At 44.3% G+C, this 22,260-nt stretch overlaps 2 protein-coding genes across 2 annotated transcripts in view; one reads left to right on the top strand and one right to left on the bottom strand.

Moving 5' to 3' along the window:
• The window catches only part of LOC126937902 (putative COBW domain-containing protein 7), a 952,477-nt gene that overhangs the window by 858,678 nt on the left and 71,539 nt on the right, over nucleotides 1–22,260 (bottom strand). The window lies entirely within an intron of this gene.
• DMRT3 (doublesex and mab-3 related transcription factor 3) lies at nucleotides 324–15,939 on the top strand. Its single transcript, XM_050761751.1, has 2 exons — nucleotides 324–1,124; nucleotides 14,247–15,939. Exons 1-2 carry the CDS (start codon nucleotides 671–673, stop codon nucleotides 15,209–15,211), a joined length of 1,419 nt encoding a protein of 472 aa, XP_050617708.1. The 5' UTR covers nucleotides 324–670; the 3' UTR covers nucleotides 15,212–15,939.

The following is a 22,260-nucleotide window of genomic DNA, read 5'->3' as shown; positions in this document are numbered from 1 at the left end:
CCGCCCTCACTCCCGCAGGTCCTCCCCTTCTCCGCCCCGCTAGCACCGCCGCGTTCTGGAGCGCCGCAGTCTCCCGCTGCGGGCTCGGGTAGCCGAGAGGGCTTGGAGGAGGGGGCCGTGAGCGCCCCCGCGAGAGTGGCCTGGCTGCAGGTGGCAAGGAAGGTGAAGTGCAGGCACCCGAGGGGCGCAAAGAAGGAGAAAGGCGTGGGGCGGGGAGTGCAAGGAGACAGGGACCCCAGGGGTGGGGGTGGCGGTAGGAAGGAGGAGGGGTTGGGGGAGGGCGGCGGAGGAGGTGTTGGGTCCCGCCAGCGCGCGAGAAAGCTGCAGAAGAGCTGGCTCAGACCTTAATCAGAGCTCTCGCCGGCTCTTTGCAGCCGCCGCAGCGCTTCCGCTAAGAAGGACGTGCCGACCCGGCTGCGCGCCCAAGGCAGCGGCCCGCGTCGGGGTTGGCTGGGCGTGAGCTGGGAGACCGAGCTGTGAGCGCGAAGGGAGCTGGAGAGACGGCTGCTGCACCTCCAGTCGCCCCGGAGCACATACGACCACCGGGGCAGCGGGATCAAGGGCCGCGCCTCCCGGAGGCCGCCCCTAAGCGGGCCTCGCAGCCCCGCCGTCCAGCGGTCCCTGGCCCGCTCCCGCCGCCAGCCCGCCAACTCATCCGGGAGCCCGGGGCATGAACGGCTACGGCTCCCCCTACCTGTACATGGGCGGCCCGGTGTCGCAGCCGCCGCGGGCGCCCCTGCAGCGCACGCCCAAGTGCGCGCGCTGCCGCAACCACGGCGTACTGTCCTGGCTCAAGGGCCACAAGCGTTACTGCCGCTTCAAGGACTGCACCTGCGAGAAGTGCATCCTCATCATCGAGCGGCAGCGGGTCATGGCTGCGCAGGTGGCGCTGCGCCGGCAGCAGGCCAACGAGAGCCTGGAGAGCCTCATCCCAGACTCGCTGCGCGCTCTCCCAGGGCCCCCGCCCCCTGGGGACGCCGCCGCCGCCCCGCAGCCGCCGCCGGCCTCTCAGCCGTCTCAGCCGCAGCCGCCGCGCCCTGCTGCCGAGTTGGCCGCGGCCGCCACGCTGCGCTGGACCTCCGAGCCGCAACCCGGGGCTCTGCAGGCGCAGCTCGCCAAGCCAGGTAAGAGTGTGTGAGGTGCGGGAGTTTGGCGGGGCGCGTGGGCGAACTTCGAAGTGTGTGCTGCAGCTCCACTTGGAGGCCTGGAGGCAAAGTTTTGGGAAGTGGGCCTCTCGGGGCTTTCCTTCCCACTCTCCGCCAGGCCGGGGCTTCCTCTCCCGGGAGAAGCCGGCTGAGTCTGGACCCAGAGCGAGTAGCACTCGCGCCCGCAGGGAAGGCGCCTCCGGGGAGCCAAACGACGGGACTGTGCGTCAGGATCGCCAGGTGCCTTCCCAGATTAAAGGGCTCGGAACGTGTCAGATTGAGCAGGGAGACAACGGAGTTGAGACAGGACCAAATTAAAACCCAGGCGCTCACACTTACCACGGGGGGGGGGGAGTAAGGTTTTCCTGGCTGCAGGCTTTAGAGGTCCTCGCCATTCGGGAGTTGGAATGGGTAGGTAGGTGTAGGGAAGGCGCCAAAGCCCAACACTCCTAGCTGGTTGTGCTTTTCCGCCTGCCTGGCCCGGCCCAGGGCCCAGGAAAATTTGAGTGAGGACAAGTATCCAGCTCTCAGAACCCTGGCCTTTCTAGCTTTGCTCCGTGGCCTTCAGACTCTTGTAACTGGTGAAATAAGTTCCATTTAGCAATGATAGTAAAAAGGTCCGGAAAGGCTCCTGAGCTGATAATGGGACCAAGAATCTGGTGCGCCCAGAATTCACTCCTTTGCAGAACCTCCTAGATCCTTTAACACTGTTCCCCAGGCCGCCCTCAGCTCTCTTCATGGTTTAAAGAAATTAAAAAAAAACAAAATCTGTTTCCATCCAGGCCTCCTGAGCTTGGCAGGCCTGAGTTGAGTCTCTCAGTCTCTCTCTTCCTGGGGAATTTCTGGCTTGCGGTTCTGCCCAGCGCAAGAGCTCTTTTGATGGCTCTTGGAATAAAGTAGACATGTGTTTGGTGTTTCTCCTTAACTGGGGCAAGTGTACAAAGGAACACAGCCCACCTTCTCCCGGAAGGGGAAGGGGGCATGCTGGAATTAGGAGTGGGAAGGTCCAGAGCCCTCCTGCAGGTAGTACCGTGGCAAAACTGGTACCTACACTGACCTGCCAACTCCCTAAAGACGGTACCCCTAGCTTCTGGAGAAAGGCTTTCAGGAGCCCAGGAGTGCTTTGTCTGGATCCTGTGGAGCTGAGGAAGTGAGGTGGGACTCACCTGTTTCGTAGTGAGTCGACGGCTGACTGGCAGGTGGAGTTCTGCTGCCCTTTCAGCAACGCTTTCCAGGCCTGAAGCTCTGAGAACAGCCTGTGTGAGAGTAGAGCTGGGAATTTTAAAGCCTGAAGAGAGTTTGCTGAACTTGGATTTTGTGGATATTTAATCCAAGTTAGCATATAAACATTTCTCAGGAATGCTCGCCAGTTGTCTCTCTTTTGTCTCTCATCTTTTTTATATTTATGGAGTTGCCACAGACGAAGGGGAGGGAGGAGAAAAAGGTTTGTTTTTTTTTTTTTTTTTTTCTCCCATTGGTTTGAATAAATAACTAGGAAGAGTTTGGTCTCAGCTCTAGAAGTGGATTTGTACCAATATATTTTCTTAATTTTTTCCGTTTCCAGCTTTTCTGGTTCCGTTTTCCCCAGGACTAGGGCAGAGGCCGGAGTTAATATCAGAGGTAGCATTTTGCAGTGGCCACCTGCCCAGCAGCATTCCTGTGATAGGGCATTGGGTTCTGTGGTCTTTGTCCACGGAGATTCCTTTCACATCCTGTGTTCTTCAGTGTTCTTTGGGATAGCTAAAGTTCATGATTTCTAAAGAGTCACGAAACTGAAAACACAACCCCAGGAGGAGGAGGAGGAGGAGTGAGGGCAGGCAGGAAGGCGGAGTAGGCAGCGGCAGCAGGATACATGCTTTGGGAGAAGAGAAAAAGGAAACGGATTTCAACTGGACAAACCAGAGCTGTGCTCTCTGTTTTACTCCTACTTAGTACTCAGGGATAGCCTGAGCCTTCCAAATTGAAAACAAGTAATTGCAAAGGAGAATAGGATTTATCACAAGGAGAGGTCAAAGTGACGACTTTGGGGGACTGAGGCATCAGGGACCAAGGGCTCAGTTTCTAGCTGGTCACCCCCCATACCCTGTACATTGACGTACACAACTTTTGTTTTCTTCTTTCAATTGCTTTGACCCCATCATTCCATTTTTTTAGAAAAAGTCAATCACCACTCTGATGGGGAGTGGGGAGAAAGGTAGGATAATAATAGATAATTGTTTAGGAAGACAAACATACAAGTGGATCCATTCTACACAGCGCTTGTAGAAATAAAGTCCATTTGGGGTTTAAGTTGAAGAAAACTGCTCACGGAGACTGCCTGCTGCTATAGGTATTATACCCTTTTTGCAGTTGTTCTGATAATGTATTTGTGTACAGCATTCCATATTTATTTAGAAGCATATCAGAACTACTCCTGGATAAGTAGTTCAGTAAAGTGCAGAGAGTAAGCAAAGCTCTGTTGGGATGGTAGGTCCACATGTGCATTAAGTATACAGACCATCAGAAATCTTTAGATATCTGCTGGCAGTGTAGATCTATTACTTTGTGAACTTTGATTTTAAAATGTGGTTTGTCTTTTTGCAGGACAAAGGGCCTCTTTAGTACATAGCTGTGGAGAGAGATTTTTTTTCTTGTATATAAAAGCACATGGAGTCTTTCCTCTCCAGAAATCTTTGAGAAAAGCACATGCCTTAAGGAAGAGGATGTTTGCTGTGAATCACTGGAGGAAAACCACCCAGTTTAGGGAGTGACGTGTTCACATCAAAACTCAGTTTTGTAACTGGAAGAAATTTTTCTCAAATTCTGCTTTAGATTCTTTAAAGAAATTGGGATATTTTATCTAATGGTGTAGTATGTTGAATATCCCTTTCAATGTGTGGTGTTTTTAAGGAGAATTTTCATATTCTAGTGGTTTTTACTTCTAGTTATGAAGTATTCTTTTTTCTTTTTGAATGTGGATTTCTCCTGCTCTTTGATTACCATCATGTTGGACCTGGAATTAATCATTAGATTTTGATTGAGCCCAACATTTTGATTTAAGCTATATATAGATATATTAAGCTATCTATATTTATATATAGATATATTAAGCTATCTATATATAGATATATTAAGCTATATATATCTATAGACATATTAAGCTATCTATATATAGATATACCAAGCTGTATATATCTATTAAAAGCTATATATATAGTTTAAATTTAAATTGTAATTTAAGCTATATATATAGTTTAAATTTAAATTGTAATTTAAGCTATATATGTGTGTATATATGTACATATACATACACTATTTAATTCATTTATTCTTCTCCTAAATTCCCTCTACGTTCTTCTCACACTCCTTCTCCCCATGAAAATATAGGAGGCATGAAGATCTTCCAACTGTTAGTGTATCTGAATCAGCAGTTTCAACCAGCCTAGCCAGTCTTTCAGGACGTGGGCTCAAGAGCTGAGGGAAGGGTCACTGCCAAGGTGAAAAGCTAAAGTTACATTCTTTTGTTGTGGCTCCCTTCCCCACCCCCAACTTTTCCTCCAGGGGAGTGTCCTGGGTCACCTTAGACTGTGGTGCGATGAGAAGAAAGATCTGTGGTTGTAGACTCTTCCTAGGTCTCCATCTGCCATCAAAATGAATATGTACACGCATTCTTTTAAATGCTCTTAAAAGGAAAAAGAAATTAAAAACATAGTTGGTTAGGAATAAGAGAGCAGGATCAAATGGGAAAGTAGGATCTTCTTTCCTGATTATTTCTTGGGGGATGGGGGTGGAACAAACAAGATAACTATAGGGGGAGAAGTAAGGAGATTTTGGAAAACTGCCTTTATTTTATTTTTCCTCTTGCCCTGCCCCTCCTAGCATCTTTATGCTTGCCTCTGAGCTTTTCTGCTCCAGCTTGACTGGGTCCTGCCAGGTGCACTTCCTTTTTTTAAATTTTTTTTTTCCCCAAAGAGAAGCACCTGCAAGTGTAATGGTTGTTACGGAACACTCGTCCAGGCCAGGATGAGAAGCCCTCTGACTGTTGGCTAGGAGGAAATGAAAAGCAGGAAATACTTGAAAACCATTTATGAAGTGTACCTGTGAATTGAAAAACAGGGTCTCATTTTAAGATGGCTTGATTTGAGGGTGAGGGTCTTGACTCAGTTGCATTTTAAAAAACAAAACCCATCCGAATAAAAAGGAATACGCATACAGGCACTAAGGTCTCTTCCAAACCCCACCCCAGGGCTGGCTCTTGGAGCTGGGATGCTGCCGGGGATGGGTCTTCCCAGCTCTTGGCCTGGCTGGTTTGCACGCAGTGCAGATGGTGTGTATGTGTTGTGGAGGATTGCGGCAGCTGGCTCAGGACTGGGACCCTGGCCACAGTGGGCTCAAAGTAGGGGCAAAGATAGGGGGCAGCGCCTCCCTGGGGCTGCACTGGACTGCCGTCCCCTTGCACCAGGGGGTGGGAGCTGCAGTTGAGCCCAGCTCTTTGCCGGCTCTTTCCTTGGTCACTGTCAGGAAGCAGCTCACTAGGCAGCTCAGGAACCGCCCAGAGACAGGCACAACCCTTGCCTCTCCCTCGTCCAGCTCTTGGGCCTCCGCTCCTCTCTGCTCTTCCTGAGCTTCACTACCCTGTCCTTCCCAAGGCAGGAGTCCCAAGGTGAGTTGCCAGCTTTTGCAAAAATCATGCAAACAAAAAAATAGGATGCCAGTATTGCATGGGACATACTTTTACTAGAAAGCCTTCATTGTTTATTTGATGTTCCCACTTAACTGGACATGCTGTTATTTTATCTGGCAACCATAGGCCTAGGCCTTCCTCACCCAGCCCTGGTAACCACACAGGGCGCCCCTTGGCGGTGGGGTCGCCTGTGCTCATCTCCTAGTTCTTTCTCTGCAGAGCCCGAGCTGCCTGGGACTGGCGTCAGGGAGGTGCTGGGGTCCATCCTGTGGATCTGGAACCGTTTGGGAGGAAAAACGAGAGTGTGTTCCACGTCTAGGGACCAGAGTTCTACTACCATCTGGGAAAGAACCTCTCCCCACCTCCAAATCACTCCTTGGTGTTATAAATCTGGAGGATAGCCGTGCTCTCGACTTACACAACCAACTTTTCTTTTTCTCTGATGGATGAACTCCCGGGTTTAAAAGATTACAGTAATCACAGGAGGACAGTGTAAATCGAATCTGATAGCAATAACTTTCGGAGAAGGTCAGGCTCAAGTGAAATGTTACCAAGCAACAGGCATTTTGTTTGCAAAATACAATCAAAGAGCATTGATGAGAAATTCTTTGCTGCAGCCAGTCAGCACTTTCTGCTAACAGCTTTACAGAGAGAAAAGGAATAAATCTTCATAAATCAAAGGCCCTGGAGGACTCGGAGCCCCTTTCTGGAAATGTTGCACTTCTTCCTGACAGGAAGGAGGACTAGGCCCAGTAAAAAGCCATTTGCCTGCCTGCCTTCCTCCTCTTTCTTTCTCTTCCTTTCTTCCTCGCCTCTTGCTTTTTTCCTTTCTTCCCCCTTTAAACCTGTTGCAGCCCCTTAGCCATTAGCTGCTTAGGTCCTTGGACCCCCTTGTCTAGTCCTGTGTGGCTCTGATGGCTTGTGCATGGGTGCTCATGGCAGAGGTGGAGGATGCAGTGGTAGGACAGCTGGTCCTCACAGGTCCACCGCCTTGTGATTGTGTCAGTTACGTCCCACATCACCTTAGTGAGTAATCCCCTTGGCCGAGCAATGCATACTACTGTTCTCAGAAGGGAAAGTAAAATAACTAGGTATGGTTTTTTTTTTTTTTTTTTTTTTTTGCATTTTATTGTATAAACAGCTATAAAAGGTACAATCAAGTACCAAATAATAATAATAATTATGAAAAACTTAAGACTCAGCACATCATTTCTTTATAAAATCTCCAATCTCTTGATTACAACTAGACAGACATAAATTTTACAGAGCTGGAATTAGTGTTCCACGTTTTTCCCACTGATTATTACTTTGTTTAGTATATATCTCTAGCACCCATAATCTTTATATGTAAGCATTTAAAACAATATTTCCTCCTGTGAAGACACTGTGGTCTGCCCAGCTGCTGTCCTTGGAGTTATTTGCTGTATTTCACTGTAAAATATAACCAACTGCAGCTTACTTGGAATTTTGCAAAAGATTAGTCAGTAAATGTAAGCTTCTATGTGGTCAAGAGGCAGTGCTTTGATCACCTCTGTATAATCTTACCCAAGACAGTACATGAGAGCATAGGAAGGCATTTAGGGGCATTTGTTAAATAGATGGATGAGTAGACAGGTGCATTTTGGAAGGTACCAAATAAACATGTAGATTTGTAGGTAATTTCCCCTCTGCTTCTTGGAAGATATTCCCTTCTGAGTCAAGAAAGAGATCAAAACTAAATTTTTACAAAATATATGAGGTCCACAGTTGCAAACCATACTTCCTTCAGCCCAGTCCTGTCTATAGCAATATTCCCCCAAAATATAGTGTCAAAGAACCACTCTGATTCCTTCATACATTATTAATTCAGTGTTGTTGATGATTTTTTTTAAAAAGCAAAGCATGGCTCTTTTTTTAAACTTTTCACAACCCTCCCCAACCCGGCAACCCACCTGAGGAAGAAAAGGAAAGTTTTTAGACCGAGATCATTCCCTGGTGTTCTTTAGATTTTCAACTATTCAGTTTTTTGTTTTTTGTTTTTTTTATTCATCACTTCTAGTGTGAGATAAAGGTAACAGAAAATGTGAAACGTTTGTCTATGGTTAGAATTCTGACTAGGCAGTGGTCTCCTGTAAAAGTCCCATCCTACCTGGGCTCCCTCCCTTGCCACTGCTGTAAGATTTGTGTGCTTTGAAAACTACCCATCAAGGACCTGTTATTTAGAGGTGTGTTCCTCACAGCTCAAGTGAACAGATGAGGATATGACAATCTATGTTTCAAAATGCATGACATGATTTCAAAAGGATGGGGGAGTAAAGTGACTTTTGAGCTAGGAAATATTCCTCTCTGCCAATTTTTCTGTGTTTTCATTCTGTATGTAAGAACTATTTTGTTTTTGTAGATATAATTGGATAGAATGGATACAACCTATGACATCTTCACTTTTTTTTTTTTTTTTTTTTTTAATAAGACGGAGTCTCATTCTGTCACCCAGGCTGGAGTGCAGTGGCGTGATCTCGGCTCACTGCAAGCTCTGCCTCCCGGGTTCACACCATTCTCCTGCCTCAGCCTCCCAAGTAGCTGGAACTACAGACACGTGCCACCATGCTCGGCTAATTTTTTTGTATTTTTAGTAGAGACAGGGTTTCACCGTGTTAGGCAGGATGGTCTCGATCTCCTGACCTCGAGATCCGCCCGCCTCGGCCTCCAAAAGTACTGGGATTACAGGCATGAGCTCCCATGCCTGGCCAGATTTTTCACTTTTATGCATCTTGAGCAGAATATTTGTTTCTCATATGTGATAGACTTCCTCAAAGTATTTGAAATGATACATTTTTTTTTTACTAAATTGCATTTTCATATGAAAAACTCCCCTAAAGAAAGTTACATTTTCAAACTGTAATTTTAGATTGAAAGCACTTTTATAAGTGTTTGTTTTCTCTCCTTAGTTAAAAGTCTTGTAGCAAAAAAAAAAAAGTATTGTAGTCATCTTATGGCATATATATTTTGAAGTTGGTAGCATTGTTATCTATAGAAAAACTTTTCTTTTTAATTGAATATCTACTTCTTTTAAAAACCTCTTCACCCTAGTGTAGAGTTTATTTCAGGGATAGCTATAAGTGTTTCTACCCCATGAAATGTGAAATGGGAGAGTGAATATTTGGTGAGATTTAAAAAATATCTACATGTTTAGCAATAGAAGCAGCATATTGTATCACTTTCGGTAATATTTGTAATATTCGATAAAATTGATTTCTTCTTTGTTTAATAGTTTTGACTTTCTATACCTATCTACTAGGGGTAAAAATATTATCAGTTGAAATACACTCTTAATGTTCTAGGAATTAGGGTTTCAGTTTCAAGAAGAAAGAAGGTAAAGTGTTTCAGGAGTATTTCCTATTTTATTTTGTTAGTTGGCAGTTTCACAGTTCTATGTCTAAAAAGGCCTTTATGTTTTAAACCAACTAGAATGATTTGTAAAGTTTATTTAGGAAAAAATCTGGAGATGTAAAGAAGTACCTGTTATCAAATTACGCTTTATCACTGGGCTCAGAACTCACCCTCTATAATTACCTGTGAAAGTCTGTATTTATAATAGAATAATTTACAATACATTTAGTTTAGGTGCAATAATACAACCAGTACTAGAGACCACAGTGCCACAAAATTGCAGGGACTGTATATTCTGCCCTTCAGAAATTATTGTTTGGTGAGGAGCTATTCTTGATGCAAAGTTAGAGGCTAGTCTTCCTTTGCCTAGTTTTGAAACTCCAGCAGCCTTAGATGTTGATGGGGATTCGGCTCGCCCAGCACTCCTTAGCAGGACTTTGTGTGTGGCTCAGGTGCATAAGCCTCACAGGTGTGCTCTGCTTGCTCTTTCATCATCTTTGTCTTTCCTTTGAACACAGTATAAACAGTGCTGAGTTCAGGTGGTTGGTTGGTTTACGCTGAATTTGTAGATTTGATTCCTGTGACATCCTGTTAGCTTTTCTCATATTTTGGCCATAGCCAGACAGCACAGAAACCTGCGGAGAAAGTGTGGAGACTTCAGTGTAATCTGTCACCACTCCTTGACAAGTAACCAGAAGTGCATGATGCACTAGCATGTCCCAGTAGCAGGGGCAAAGGGTTACACAACAAAATGAGAAAGTGACTTTCACAGTCTGAGAGTTCACAGTTGCTGAACAAGCTGGCACTGACATAAGATTCCACTACCGTCTGTTCCACAGAACTTAGGAAAATAGGTACACGAGTGGAATTTTGTATTGTCAGACTTGTAATCCTGGTATCAAGTATTCAGTTGATTGGGACAGTATATCTGTTGCTACGTTGAAAATAAAAAGACTCCATTTTTGTAATGGTAGAGTCATTAGGTTAGTGAGAACCTCATTCCCTAATTCCCCTTTCAGTTAGCCTTCTGCTGTTTGATCCACTTTTTTTCTGAAGCCTGAAGTGTACTGTGGAAGAGTCATTTTGGTTGACAGACCTGAGAAAAAACTTCCTAATATGTTTTCAGTGTTTGAAACTTATCCAGAGTGGGGTGGGGGGAGGGGAGGGGGATGTACCTTTTAAAACACAGAGCTATTTGGTTCACATGTTTCTTTTAAAAATAGTTGAGCTGGCCGGGCATGGTGGCTCACTCCTGTAATCCCAGCACTTTGGGAGGCTGAAGTGAGTGGATCACGAGGTCAGGAGTTCGAGACCAGCCTGGTCAACATAGTGAAACCCTGTCTGTACTAAAAATGGAAAAGTTAGCCAGGTATGGTGGCACACACCTGTAGTCCCAGGTACTCAGAAGGCTGAGGCAGGAGAATCACTTGAACCCAGGAGGCAGAGGTTGTAGTGAGCCGAGACCACTATTGCACTCCAGCCTGGGTGACAGAGTGAGACTCTGTCTCAGAAAAAGTTGAGCTTTGAGCTTTCCATTTGTGCCTATGTACCCTTTATTCCCAGGAAGGACTAATTGTTTTTCTTGCTTAAAGAAATCTCGTCATTCTCTATATTACTATGACACTGTGTGGCATATTTTTTTTCTTTTTTCTAATTGTGGTATACATAACAAAATTTACAATTTTAACCATTTTTAGGGGTACAATTCAGTGGCATTAAGTTTATTCAAAATGTGCAACCATCACCATCATCCATCTTCAGAACCTTTTCATCATTACAGATGGAAACTCCATACCCATGAAACAATAACTCCCCATTCCCTTTTCCTCCCAGCCCCTGGTGACCACCATACTACTTTCTCTCTGAATTTCCCTATTCTTGGGATCGAATATAAGTAGAGTCATACAGTATTTGTCCTTTTGTGTCTGACTTATTTCACTTAGCCTCATGTTCTCAAGGTTCATCCATGTTATAACATGTTTCAGAATTCCATTCCTGAGGCTGAATAATATCCCACTGTGTGTGTGTGTGTGTGTGTGTACACCACGTTTTATACATTCATGCATTGATGCACATTTGGGTTGCTTTCACCTTTCGGCTATTGTGAATGTTACTGCTGTGAACATTGGTATACGATGTGTGTCATATTTGAGGCTTAGCAAATGCTGCCAGGCCCTGTTTGCTTTTTCTCCCGCATGTGTGTCTTACTTCCCCAGCTGGAAGATAAGGTCCATAAGTTGGGCGTGGGTCTTACACTTCTTGGTGTTTTTCATCCTTTATTCTGTTTCTCCCAGTATCTTGCAGAAATATAAATACTTGGTGCTGATAATAATAATTAGGCTAAAGTTAAAAAAATAAGGAAACTGTTTAGAAGTACATAGTATTTTAAAGAAGTACTTTATGTCCATATTTACATGGGGAGAGTATTTCACTTGTTTTTCCAATTTCTAAAAGTGATAGTATATTAATATACATCACTTTTCAAGTGTTTAATAATTTTCAAATGTTTAGTAATAGAGTAATAGCCAAGAAGTATGTATGGGTCATGAGTCAGGAAAGTTTAAATAGATCTAGCTGATTATAAAGTAAATCTATAGAAGCCTTTTTGTTGCTGTTTTTCTCTTTTGGATCAAGGACATGAGTTCAAATACCACATTAACTCAAGAGGTAAAAGCTGTGTCCCCCATCCTAAGAAGCTGTAGGAGAGAAGATGGCTTCATATGTATGTGACACAAATGAACCTCTCATTGGAAACCTTATATTTTGTGTTAAAAAAAGAAGCAGTTTAATTAAAATGCAAATTTGGGATAAGTATGAATTCCTATCAGATTGATGTTGATACTTGCACTGAGGTAATTTAAGAGTGTTTTAAAATGTATTTACTTATGTTTGCCACATATTTATTGCTTTGTTAAAGGGCAAAGTTTTGGTTTTTGGTTACACCTGAGATACATCCTGTATTAGAAGAATGTTTTTTTTTTGTTTGGTTTTGTTTTTTTTGTTTGTTTGTTTTTTTTTTTTTTTTTTTTGAGACGGAGTCTGGCTCTGTCGCCCAGGCTGGAGTGCAGTGGCGCAATCTCGGCTCACTGCAAGCTCCGCCTCCCGGGTTCACGCCATTCTCCTGCCTCAGCCTCCCGAGTAGCTGGGACTACAGGCGCCCGCCCCTGCACCCGGCTAATTTTTTCTATTTTTAGTAGAGACGGGGTTTCACCATGGTCTCGATCTCCTGACCTTGTGATCCGCCCACCTCTGCCTCCCAAAGTGCTGGGATTACAGGCGTGAGCCACCACACCCGGCTAGAAGAATGTTAATAAGTAGGCCTTTAAGGCTTTCAAAATAAACAACAAGTGTAGGACAAGATGGTTTCTAGAAGGTGCTTTGATGAAATTTCACCAGCTGGCTATCTGTACATAATCAGGTGTACCCACAGAGAAGGCAACAATGAGGCCATTCAGGCAGGGCAGCAGAAAACACAGGCAAAGCAATTGTTTACAACTCAACAACCGGCTCCTTAGGAATTTTCATCTTTCGATCAGTTACCCTGGCTTTGAGTAGCCACAGCCAGTGCGTGTTTCAAAAAAGGATAAAACTCTATTTGCAAATAGCTTGCCACTAAAAAATATGTTTCTTTATTATAACGGCCTGTTAGAATTTGCTACTGCAAAGCAAACCACTCTGACTCATTCTTTTCTGTGTGCTTAGCCCGGCAATATCACCAGCCGTTAAGTAAAAATATCCTTAGGTCAACATGGTAAATTTGCTACTGGTTTACTTTATAGCAAGTCTCTGCTTTATTTGGGAAGCTTTTTTTCCCCCTCCTTCTTTTCATATGATACAAAAAGGTATCTTCAAATTTCACTGGTTTAAAAAGTATCGGCCGGGCGCGGTGGCTCAAGCCTGTAATCCCAGCACTTTGGGAGGCCGAGACGGGCGGATCACGAGGTCAGGAGATCGAGATCATCCTGACTAACACGGTGAAACCCCGTCTCTACTAAAAATAACAAAAAATTAGCCGGGCGAGGTGGCGGGCGCCTGTAGTCCCAGCTACTTGGGAGGCTGAGACAGGAGAATGGCGTAAACCCGGGAGGCGGAGCTTGCTGTGAGCTGAGATCCGGCCACTGCACTCCAGCCTGGGCGGCAGAGCGAGACTCCGTCTCAAAAAAAAAAAAAAAAAAAAAAAAAAAAAAGTATCTTCAAGTCCTTTCCATGAACGTTACCAGCAAAACAGTTCACGCACAGGTATCTGCCTGGCGTCCCCCGTGGCGGTGCAGTGTGAGGCGTTGTTTCATTGATGGATAATGCTCCCGTGCAGTTTCACAAACCCTTTCTAGCCACTTCCTTTTTTCCTCTCCAGCAACTTATCCTGCCACCCAGAAGTCATAGCTGGTTTCATTTGCTTTCTAGTCCAAGTTATTGGCAACCAAGTTTGCCAATCCCTCAAGTGGCTTCTTATGAAAGATTTCAATGGATAGAGGTATCTTTCACTTCAGCAGTTGAATTAGCTAGCAATTGTACGTGGTAACCTGATGAAACATACTGATTGGTTCATAAGACATATTTAACACAAAATCAACCTATGGGAAAATAGATTTAAGATATTAAAATTCCCTGTGGGTATCTGGATGGTGCTGTCCCTAGATTACAGCTGGGGACCTTATTTGCAGAAGAGGAGCTGGAAGACAAGCTGAGCTCATTTTCCTGTTTCTCCCTGAGCTTTGCTCTTCTAGGAGTCCCCCCGTCTCCCCGCAAAGAGGCTCTCTATTGAGATTGTTACTGCTATGAAAGCCACATCTTCGATGGTTATAGGTTCGTGTAGCCATTCTATGTTGAAGGCAAACTTCCTTGCACAAAGCATTCTAGGAAGCCACTCTGATTTCTAGATCTTTATTTACAGGGTTTTGGTTTCATTTGCCAGTGATACAGTCTGAATTAAAAAGGCTTGTAGTATATTATGACCCACTGAGATGCATTTGCTCTTCCAAAAAGCACGTGTACAGGTCTCTTCTGAGCACATCTGTTCCTCTTTATGCACACCAGGAAAAGATTAACGCAGCTGTTCTGTTTTTCAGATTTGACTGAAGAACGGCTTGGAGACGGCAACCCGGCAGACAATACAGAGGTCTTTAGTGACAAAGACACTGACCAGAGGAGTTCCCCAGATGTGGCTAAGAGTAAGGGCTGCTTCACCCCTGAGAGCCCTGAGATAGTGTCCGTGGATGAAGGGGGGTACGCTGTCCAGAAAAACGGAGGCAACCCTGAGAGCCGCCCAGACAGCCCCAAGTATCACGCAGAGCAGAATCACCTCCTGATTGAGGGCCCCTCCGGGACTGTTTCTCTGCCCTTCAGCTTGAAAGCCAACAGACCGCCGCTTGAAGTGTTAAAAAAGATATTCCCCAACCAGAAGCCAACGGTGCTTGAGCTCATCCTCAAGGGCTGTGGCGGGGACCTGGTGAGCGCCGTGGAAGTCCTTCTGTCCAGCCGATCCTCAGTCACGGGAGCAGAGCGAACTTCCGCAGAACCCGAGAGTCTAGTGTTGCCCTCCAACGGGCACATCTTTGAACATACCTTGAGCTCCTACCCCATCTCGTCTTCCAAATGGTCTGTGGGATCAGCCTTTCGAGTCCCAGACACCTTGAGGTTTTCTGCCGACTCTAGTAATGTTGTCCCCAATCCCTTGGCTGTGCCTCTGCAGCACCCTTTCCCCCAGCCACCCCGGTACCCGCTGATGCTGAGGAATACTTTGGCGAGAAACCAGTCGAGCCCCTTTTTGCCCAATGATGTCACCCTGTGGAACACCATGACGCTGCAGCAGCAGTATCAGCTGAGGTCCCAGTACGTCAGTCCTTTCCCCAGTAACTCTACCAGCGTCTTCAGAAGCTCGCCCGTCCTTCCTGCCCGCGCCACGGAAGACCCTCGGATTTCCATCCCTGATGATGGGTGTCCAATTGTGTCAAAGCAGTCCATTTACACCGAGGACGACTATGATGAGAGGTCTGACTCCTCAGACTCTAGAATACTCAATACATCATCTTAAAGTGGTGCTGGATGGGTGGCGGTCAGGGGACATTTTCTGTGCGTTTTGTCCCTGAGGCATCTGAGGAGAGGCCACATCTTGTGTATGCCCTTTCCTTCTGTTTGACAAAGTGACTGTGCTTGATTCTATATATTAGCAATAAAAACATAACTTATTTAACTTCTTGCACTTCACTGGAAAATGCCAAATAGCTCTGCTCGGTGGCTTTAGTGCTGAATGTTTATTGTAAAAGAGAGTCTAATGTTAAGAATAGTCTTGGGAAGGCTGGGTCCATGGAAGATTTATTTGGGGATGTAAAGCTGAAGGTCAGCCTTGCACCTAAACCCAACCTGGAATGTTAAATGAAATAATATACTTGAATGCAATTTTGTAAAAGTGGATTCCTCAGGATATGTGAAACCTAAAGGAAGTGGTTCTGTTGCAAATGGACTATAAACAGGGACATTATATTCTTATGCTAAAAATCCTTGCATTTTAAAGAGAGATGCACTTAAGAATAGAGTGAACTGCTCATGTGCTTATTTAAGCTTGGACAGTTTTCAGAGACAAACCCCATTAAGAATTACTCTTTTCACATGGCTGAATCGAAACATGTGTAATGTCAATGTAAAACCAATCACAGCTGTGAACTGCATGAAATGTATTGTGAAACGAACACAAGATTAAGCTTTGTCAGGTTAATGTAGCATGCTAAGGACTCTAGAAAAAAAATAAACTAAGAAGACGAACTTGGTTTATGTCATTTCTACTTGTGGAAAGAGGATCTCTAAAAATAGAAACTTGATGTAAAAATGACTTACTAATGCATGGGTTAGGAATCAAATTATCAATTAAATGAGACATTTGTGAGAAATATGAATGACAAAGTTTTAGGGCTACATTCAGAAAGACAGATAATTTGTTCAAGAATGGAGTTAATTAATTCTCTCCATCCATTCATTTATCCAACAGATACTTATTGAGTGCCTACTATGTGTAAGAGAATGTGCTTTCCATGTATTGTCCAAGTTACCTACCAATGAGTCCAAGATAAGCAGGTATTTTTGTGGAGAATCCCACTGAAAACAAAGTAAAAATGGAAAACTCCCAACAACGTACAGTTGAGTGTGGGAAGCAAGGAAAGTGCTTAGCCCAATACCTGCCATAGGAAGTACACAGTCCATGAAAACTATTGCTTCTATTCATTAAATTGAGTAGCGTTGCATTCAGAATATAGACATGCATTCCTTCATTCTTACTTGGAGAACATGGCATTCTGGTTTGAGGCAAACATTGAAAACCAGGGCTTTTTTCTTTCATTTTAAAAACATTCTTGAAGTGCTGTGTATGACAAACTTCTTGCTCAGATTTTTTTTAGAATTTTCAAACAGTAATATTCAGTGGTGCTCACACCAACCGCTTCTCTGACTTACTGTTTCCATTTTTCAAAGTGCTTGAAAGGTAAGATGACTGCTTAGGTCAGACAATAAACTTATGAATGTGGAAGGGAAAGTAAATAAGCAAATAAATAAAAGCCTCTACATGACAAGGATGCAGAGAGAGCTCCCAGTGCAGGAATAAGTCTTAAAAGGTTCTTTGGTCCTGGGAGGGAGAAGGGCAAGTTCTCAGCCTGAGATGCTCCCCACCCTTGAGTGGGAAGGGAAATATTTAAAACAAAAGAGCCTTCTCATTTTTATTTCCATTGGGCACTTTTGACATGAAAAACCTTTGAGGGGAAAAAATTCCCTGTCCTAGTTGGACTAGTATGTATTTAATTGACATAGTTACATACTAGAGTGTTTAAAAGTAAATACGGGCCAGGCATGGTTGCTCATGCCTATAATCCCAGCACTTTGGGAGGCCGAGGCAGGTAGATCGCTTGAGCTCACAAGTTTGAGACCAGCCTGGGCAACATGGCAAAACCCTGTCTCTACAAAAAATACAAAGATTAGCCAGGTGTGGTGGCATGTACCTGTAGTCCCAGCGACTTGGGAGGCTGAGGTGAGAGGATGGCTTGAGCTAGGGAGGCAGAAGTTGCAGTGAGCAGAGGTTGTACCACTGTACTCTAGCCTGGGCCACAGAACCAGACCTTGTCTCAAAAAAAAAAAAGTAAATATGGTTTCTTGTTAAGGTTATATTTAAACATTAATGTTTATATAAGGAAGAAAGGGCATGCAGGAGAAAGTGGTTTGCCCCCTGATTCTAAAGACATGTCCAGGACATTTTATGTAGCAATGAAGTGCTGATGTCTGGACCTATCTAGGACAAATGTATTTTAAAGGCGTCTTCATTGCAAAGGTTTACCCACATTTAACAAGCAATAATGATAATGTACCACAGCACCTAAGCCAAGATGCTACAAAGCCTGTCCTCAGATATTACTTCAGGTTGAACCACCCAAACTGAACAAAACCTCACTGATATGGCATCCTTACAGCTTGATTTTGCCTATAAATCATTATTATTGACCTCTTTATGATGGCCAGCAAAATGGAATTATCTGTAAAGCAATTTATTTGTGGGCTAGTGCAGGTATTTTTGGTCCTTAGTATAATCCGAAAAAAGAGGCTTGGCATGGTGGCTCATGCCTGTAATCCCAGCACTTTGGGAGGCCGAGGTAGGTGGATCACCTGAGATCAGGAGTTTGAGACCAGCCTGGCCAAAATGGTGAAACCCGTCTCTACTAAAAATACAAAAATTAGCCAGGCGTGGTGGAGGGTGCCTGTAGTCCCAACTACTCAGGAGGCTGAGGCAGAGAATCGCTTGAATCCGGGAGGTGGAGGTTGCAGTGAGCCGAGGTCATGCCACTGCACTCCAGCCTGAGTGCCAGAGTGAGATTTCGTCTCAAAAAAAAAAAAAAAATCTAAAGAAAGAAATGTTTGCTTCAGTGGGGTAAGTGTGGTCAGGGGTCAGAAATGAGAAATTGGGTGTTAAGATCCTATGTCCTCCCAGCATTCAGTTTTACTCCCTCTGAGTCCCGATTTCTGAGCCCCCTCTGGTTAAAGAGGCACACCTCTTGGATTCTAACTCAGCTCTCAGAGACCATCCTGCCGCAGCATGTAGAATTCAAGGGAAATGAATACTTATCTGCCCACAGGTTCTCAGTTATTCTTTCACATGAAACTGAACATCTGGATGAAGAGAAAAAAAAAACAACCAACTTCTGTTGTAATTCCCTCTGTCACACAGGCAACACATGTGGGGGCCGGGCTAGGCTGTACACTTTTTTTCATAACTGATGTCTGACTTGTGTGTCAACCCAGTCTTAGACAAAGTTAATCTACATTAAACCACAATGCCTCTCCTCCCTTCTGGTGGATCTGCCCACTCCTAGTGTTGGTGTAAATGCTTTGTCTATCTAAGATGCTGTGAGTGTGGGTGGGTTAGTTATGTTCTAGAGCATTCATGTCAAAGTGTGGTCCATGTACCCAGGTGCTTAATTTCTAGTGTGGATTCCTGGGCCTGACTTGTTGAGTCAGAATCCCTGGTAGCCTAAGCAGTAGATTTTTATCATCCTCTCCAGGTAATTTGTACACTCACTAAGATGTGAGAATGACCTCCCTCTTCATCACATCCTTGGGTTTTCTTTTTAGATCTATGCCATGTAAAAGGGCTGAAGGCTATAAACTTTTATGCTGAGATGTTAAGCCTTTTCTCCCCCATTCCCACCTACTTTTCTAGGGCAAGGGTAAACATCAACATGTAAACAGTCTTAGAACATACCCTGGATCTAGTTCAAACAATGTTGGCATCAATGTCAATTATTAGGTTGAGTATACATTTGGGATCAGACTTGCTTGTTTCTGGAAATTTGGTTGGTGAAGGACCTGATAAGAGCTTAAATGTGCTATTCTTTCCCCCAAGGGGAGGGCCAGAATTTTTGGCACTGCTGATCCTTCTGGCTGTCCCACAATTTCCAGTTTACTAGTGACATCTGGGAATAGGTTTTGCCCTCGAGATTTGAGCTTTAAGAAATAGCAACATTCTTGTTGATGGGGGGTGGAAGGAAGTAGTTTTATAGATGAATTGAGAAGCTAGACATTTGTTAGGTACATGGATATGGTTGAAATTAACAGTAGGGCAAAGTTGAGAGGCACAGGTACCACAGAGAAGGGGCAGTGATTCTGGACCACTGGTCCAGGCTGTTAAGTTCGTCAACAGGCTCATAAGAGCCTAAGAACATTTCAAATGTATAAAAAGAAACAGGACTAGAGAAGGAGGTAAGAGGTGTAACAGTCCTGTATTACCAGACTTGCTCTTTAGGGACTCAAATCCCAAGGTCCCTAGCTTGCCCTAAGGATAGAGGGGGTGGGAGCGCTGGGAGAAGGAGCATCTTGGGAACATTTGTTGGGTGCCCAGAAAACAGGCTTTGACTGCATTTGAACTGACATATTTGAAAAATGAACTTTATTTCACTGCATACTGTTTCAGTGATTCATTTTTTATATGTGCATTTACTCAGCAGAAGTGAGTCGAAAGTAAGATGGATGCTAAATTTATATGTTAATTTTAATATTGAAGCTATCTTATATTTGAAGAATAAGATCAATGCTTCAATTTCATTTCTTATGTGGTACTGAACGTTGTCATTACTGGAAAAAAAAATCATTTCTGAATGCATCCTCCCCAAATTCTAATCTCAGAGGGCAGAGGAGGCTCAGGAGAGGCAATCTTGCCTTTTGTTGATGGTCTATTCTGGATATGCTTCAATGTTCCCACAGTATCATTTACTATTTCAGTGTGAAGGGTAAATAGGAAAGGTAGTGGTTTTCCCTTAAATTACAATGGAGTTTATTTACTAATTGGATTCTGAGAGTTTGCTGAGACTGTTAGGCTATGTCAAGAGTTTCATAAATCCCATGGGCAAAGCCACTGGACTTAACCAAAAGTAAACTAAGCAGTTATTGAGAAAAATTATCACTTCAGAAGACTTGAGTCACTGCTTGTTGGTTTTAGACCATGACCTCATCCTGCCACTGTGATTAAAAGGAAAGATTCCTAAGATCTGTGAAAGTATCCCTGTCTCCTAGCCAAATATGGCAGAACCAGATGTGTGATGGTTGCTATAGAGGGAGGGTGGGTGAGTTAAACGTGGGACTTTTCTCAGCCCCAGGGGCTGCTATGGCAATACCAGTGGGCTCTGTCCTCACTAGCAGACTGCTGGCTGTCCATGCAGCCCCTGGCTTTCCTTGTTGCTTCTGCCTTCAGGGATCACTGGGTGAAATAGGCTGCTGTGGTGGCTGTCCATTTTGTGTATTGCACCATGGGTCCAGCCAAGGGGCAAGTGGGGCCTCAGATCCAGAGTGGGTACCCTTTTAAAATTTGTCAGACCAGAAAATGTGCTGTTTTAGAAGCCTTTTTCTACTTTGCTCAAACGTATACCAACATCTAGCAGAGACTCTAGAGAAAGAGAGAGAAAGAAAAATGAATGAGTTGCTAGAGAACAGCTTGAGCATTGAAAGGAATAGCTGTGAAAGCCATGGATAAATAAATCTTTGTCAACCTATCTCCTTTGGCCTGTCCCCCTTGAGAAAATAGGAAGTAGTCTCAATTAGAGTTTCAAAAAAATCTCACTCAATGGATTTGAGATTAAAAATGAAGGGAGATGTTGGAAAGGAAGCTGGGAGAACTAGCCTTTATTGAGCATCTACTACCTGCATCTGTTAGGTCAGCCCACCATTCTGACCTCAGTATATCTCTATGGATTGTCCCTGATCTAAAACCAGCTCAGGCCACCAGCAACCAGGTGGGCATACATCATTTGGGGCTGCCTGAGTAGACAACAGCAGATGTAAAACAACACGAATGAATTAATATGCCCACAGCAAACACTGATTTATGCAGTTTTCTTTTCTTTTTCTTTTTTTTTGAGATGGAGTCTCACTTTGTCACCAAGCTGGAGTGCAGTAGCATGATCTCGGTTCACTGCAGCCTCCGCCTCCCGGGTTCAAACAATTCTCCTGCCTCAGCCTCCGGAGTAGCTGGGACTGCAGGTGTGCACCATCACAGCTGGTTGATTTTTGTATTTTTAGTAGAGACGGGGTTTCACCATATTGGCCAGGATGGTCTTGATCTCCTGACTTCGTGATCCACCCGCCTTGGCCTCCCAAAGTGCTGGGATTACAGGTGTGAGCCACTGCGCCCAGCTGATTTATTTATTCAGTTTTCTATCTTCAAGACAGCCCTGTGAACCAGCATGTCTGCATATCTCTAATACAGTAATATTTGAGATTCACTGCAGATCCTGAATCTTCAAGAAATATTATGTCTAATGCAGCTTAGTATTAAAGATATCTTATTGTATCCAGAGTTTTGAGAATTGGAATAATGCTTTGTATACCACTGTTTATACCCTTAGAGAGAAAATCTTACTAATCCAACACTGATTTAGTCAAATTAGCAATTCAAAGCACCTGCTAGGTATTATTTTGAAACATCTAAATCCAACCCAAATGCAAATTAATTTATTAAAAAACAATTCTAGCCAGGCACGGTGGCTCACGCCTGTAATCCCAGCATTTTGGGAGGCCGAGGCAGGTGGATCACAAGGTCAGGAGTTTGAGACCAGCCTGACCAACATGGTGAAACCCCGTCTCTACTAAAAATACAAAAATTAGCCAGGCGTGGTGGCGTGCACCTGTAATCCTGGCCACTCGGAAGGTTGAGGCACGAGAATAGCTTGAACCCGGGAGATGGAGGTTGTGGTGAGCCGAGATCATGCCATTGCACTCCAGCCTGGGCAACAAGAGCGAAACTCAATCTCAAAAAAACCAAAAAACAGAAGACAAAACAAAACAAAAAAACCCCGATTCTACCCAGAATCCCACATTTTCCAAAACTGGTTTGGAGTTAAGTGAACACAGGAGCGAGCATTTAAAAAGCACTTATTCTGGCTGGGTGTGGTGGCTCATAGCTGTAATTTCAGCACTTTGGGAGGCCAAGGTGGGAGGATCACTTGAGCCCAGGAGTTTGGGACCAGCCTAGGCAACATAGTGAGACCTCATCTCTACAAAAAATTTTAAAAAGCTGTGGTGGTACACACCTGTAGCCCTAGCTACTCGGGAAGCTGA

Source organism: Macaca thibetana, chromosome 15 (genome assembly GCF_024542745.1).
Source record: "Macaca thibetana thibetana isolate TM-01 chromosome 15, ASM2454274v1, whole genome shotgun sequence".
Lineage (NCBI taxonomy): Eukaryota > Metazoa > Chordata > Mammalia > Primates > Cercopithecidae > Macaca > Macaca thibetana.
This window is presented reverse-complemented; position numbering and strand designations above follow the sequence as displayed.

Coding starts and splice junctions, on each gene's coding strand:
- DMRT3 (XM_050761751.1), top strand. CDS start 671: ATGAACGGCTACGGCTCCCCCTACCTGTACATGGGCGGCCCGGTGTCG. Junction 1,125..14,246: donor GGCGCAGCTCGCCAAGCCAG/GTAAGAGTGTGT, acceptor TCTGTTTTTCAG/ATTTGACTGAAGAACGGCTT.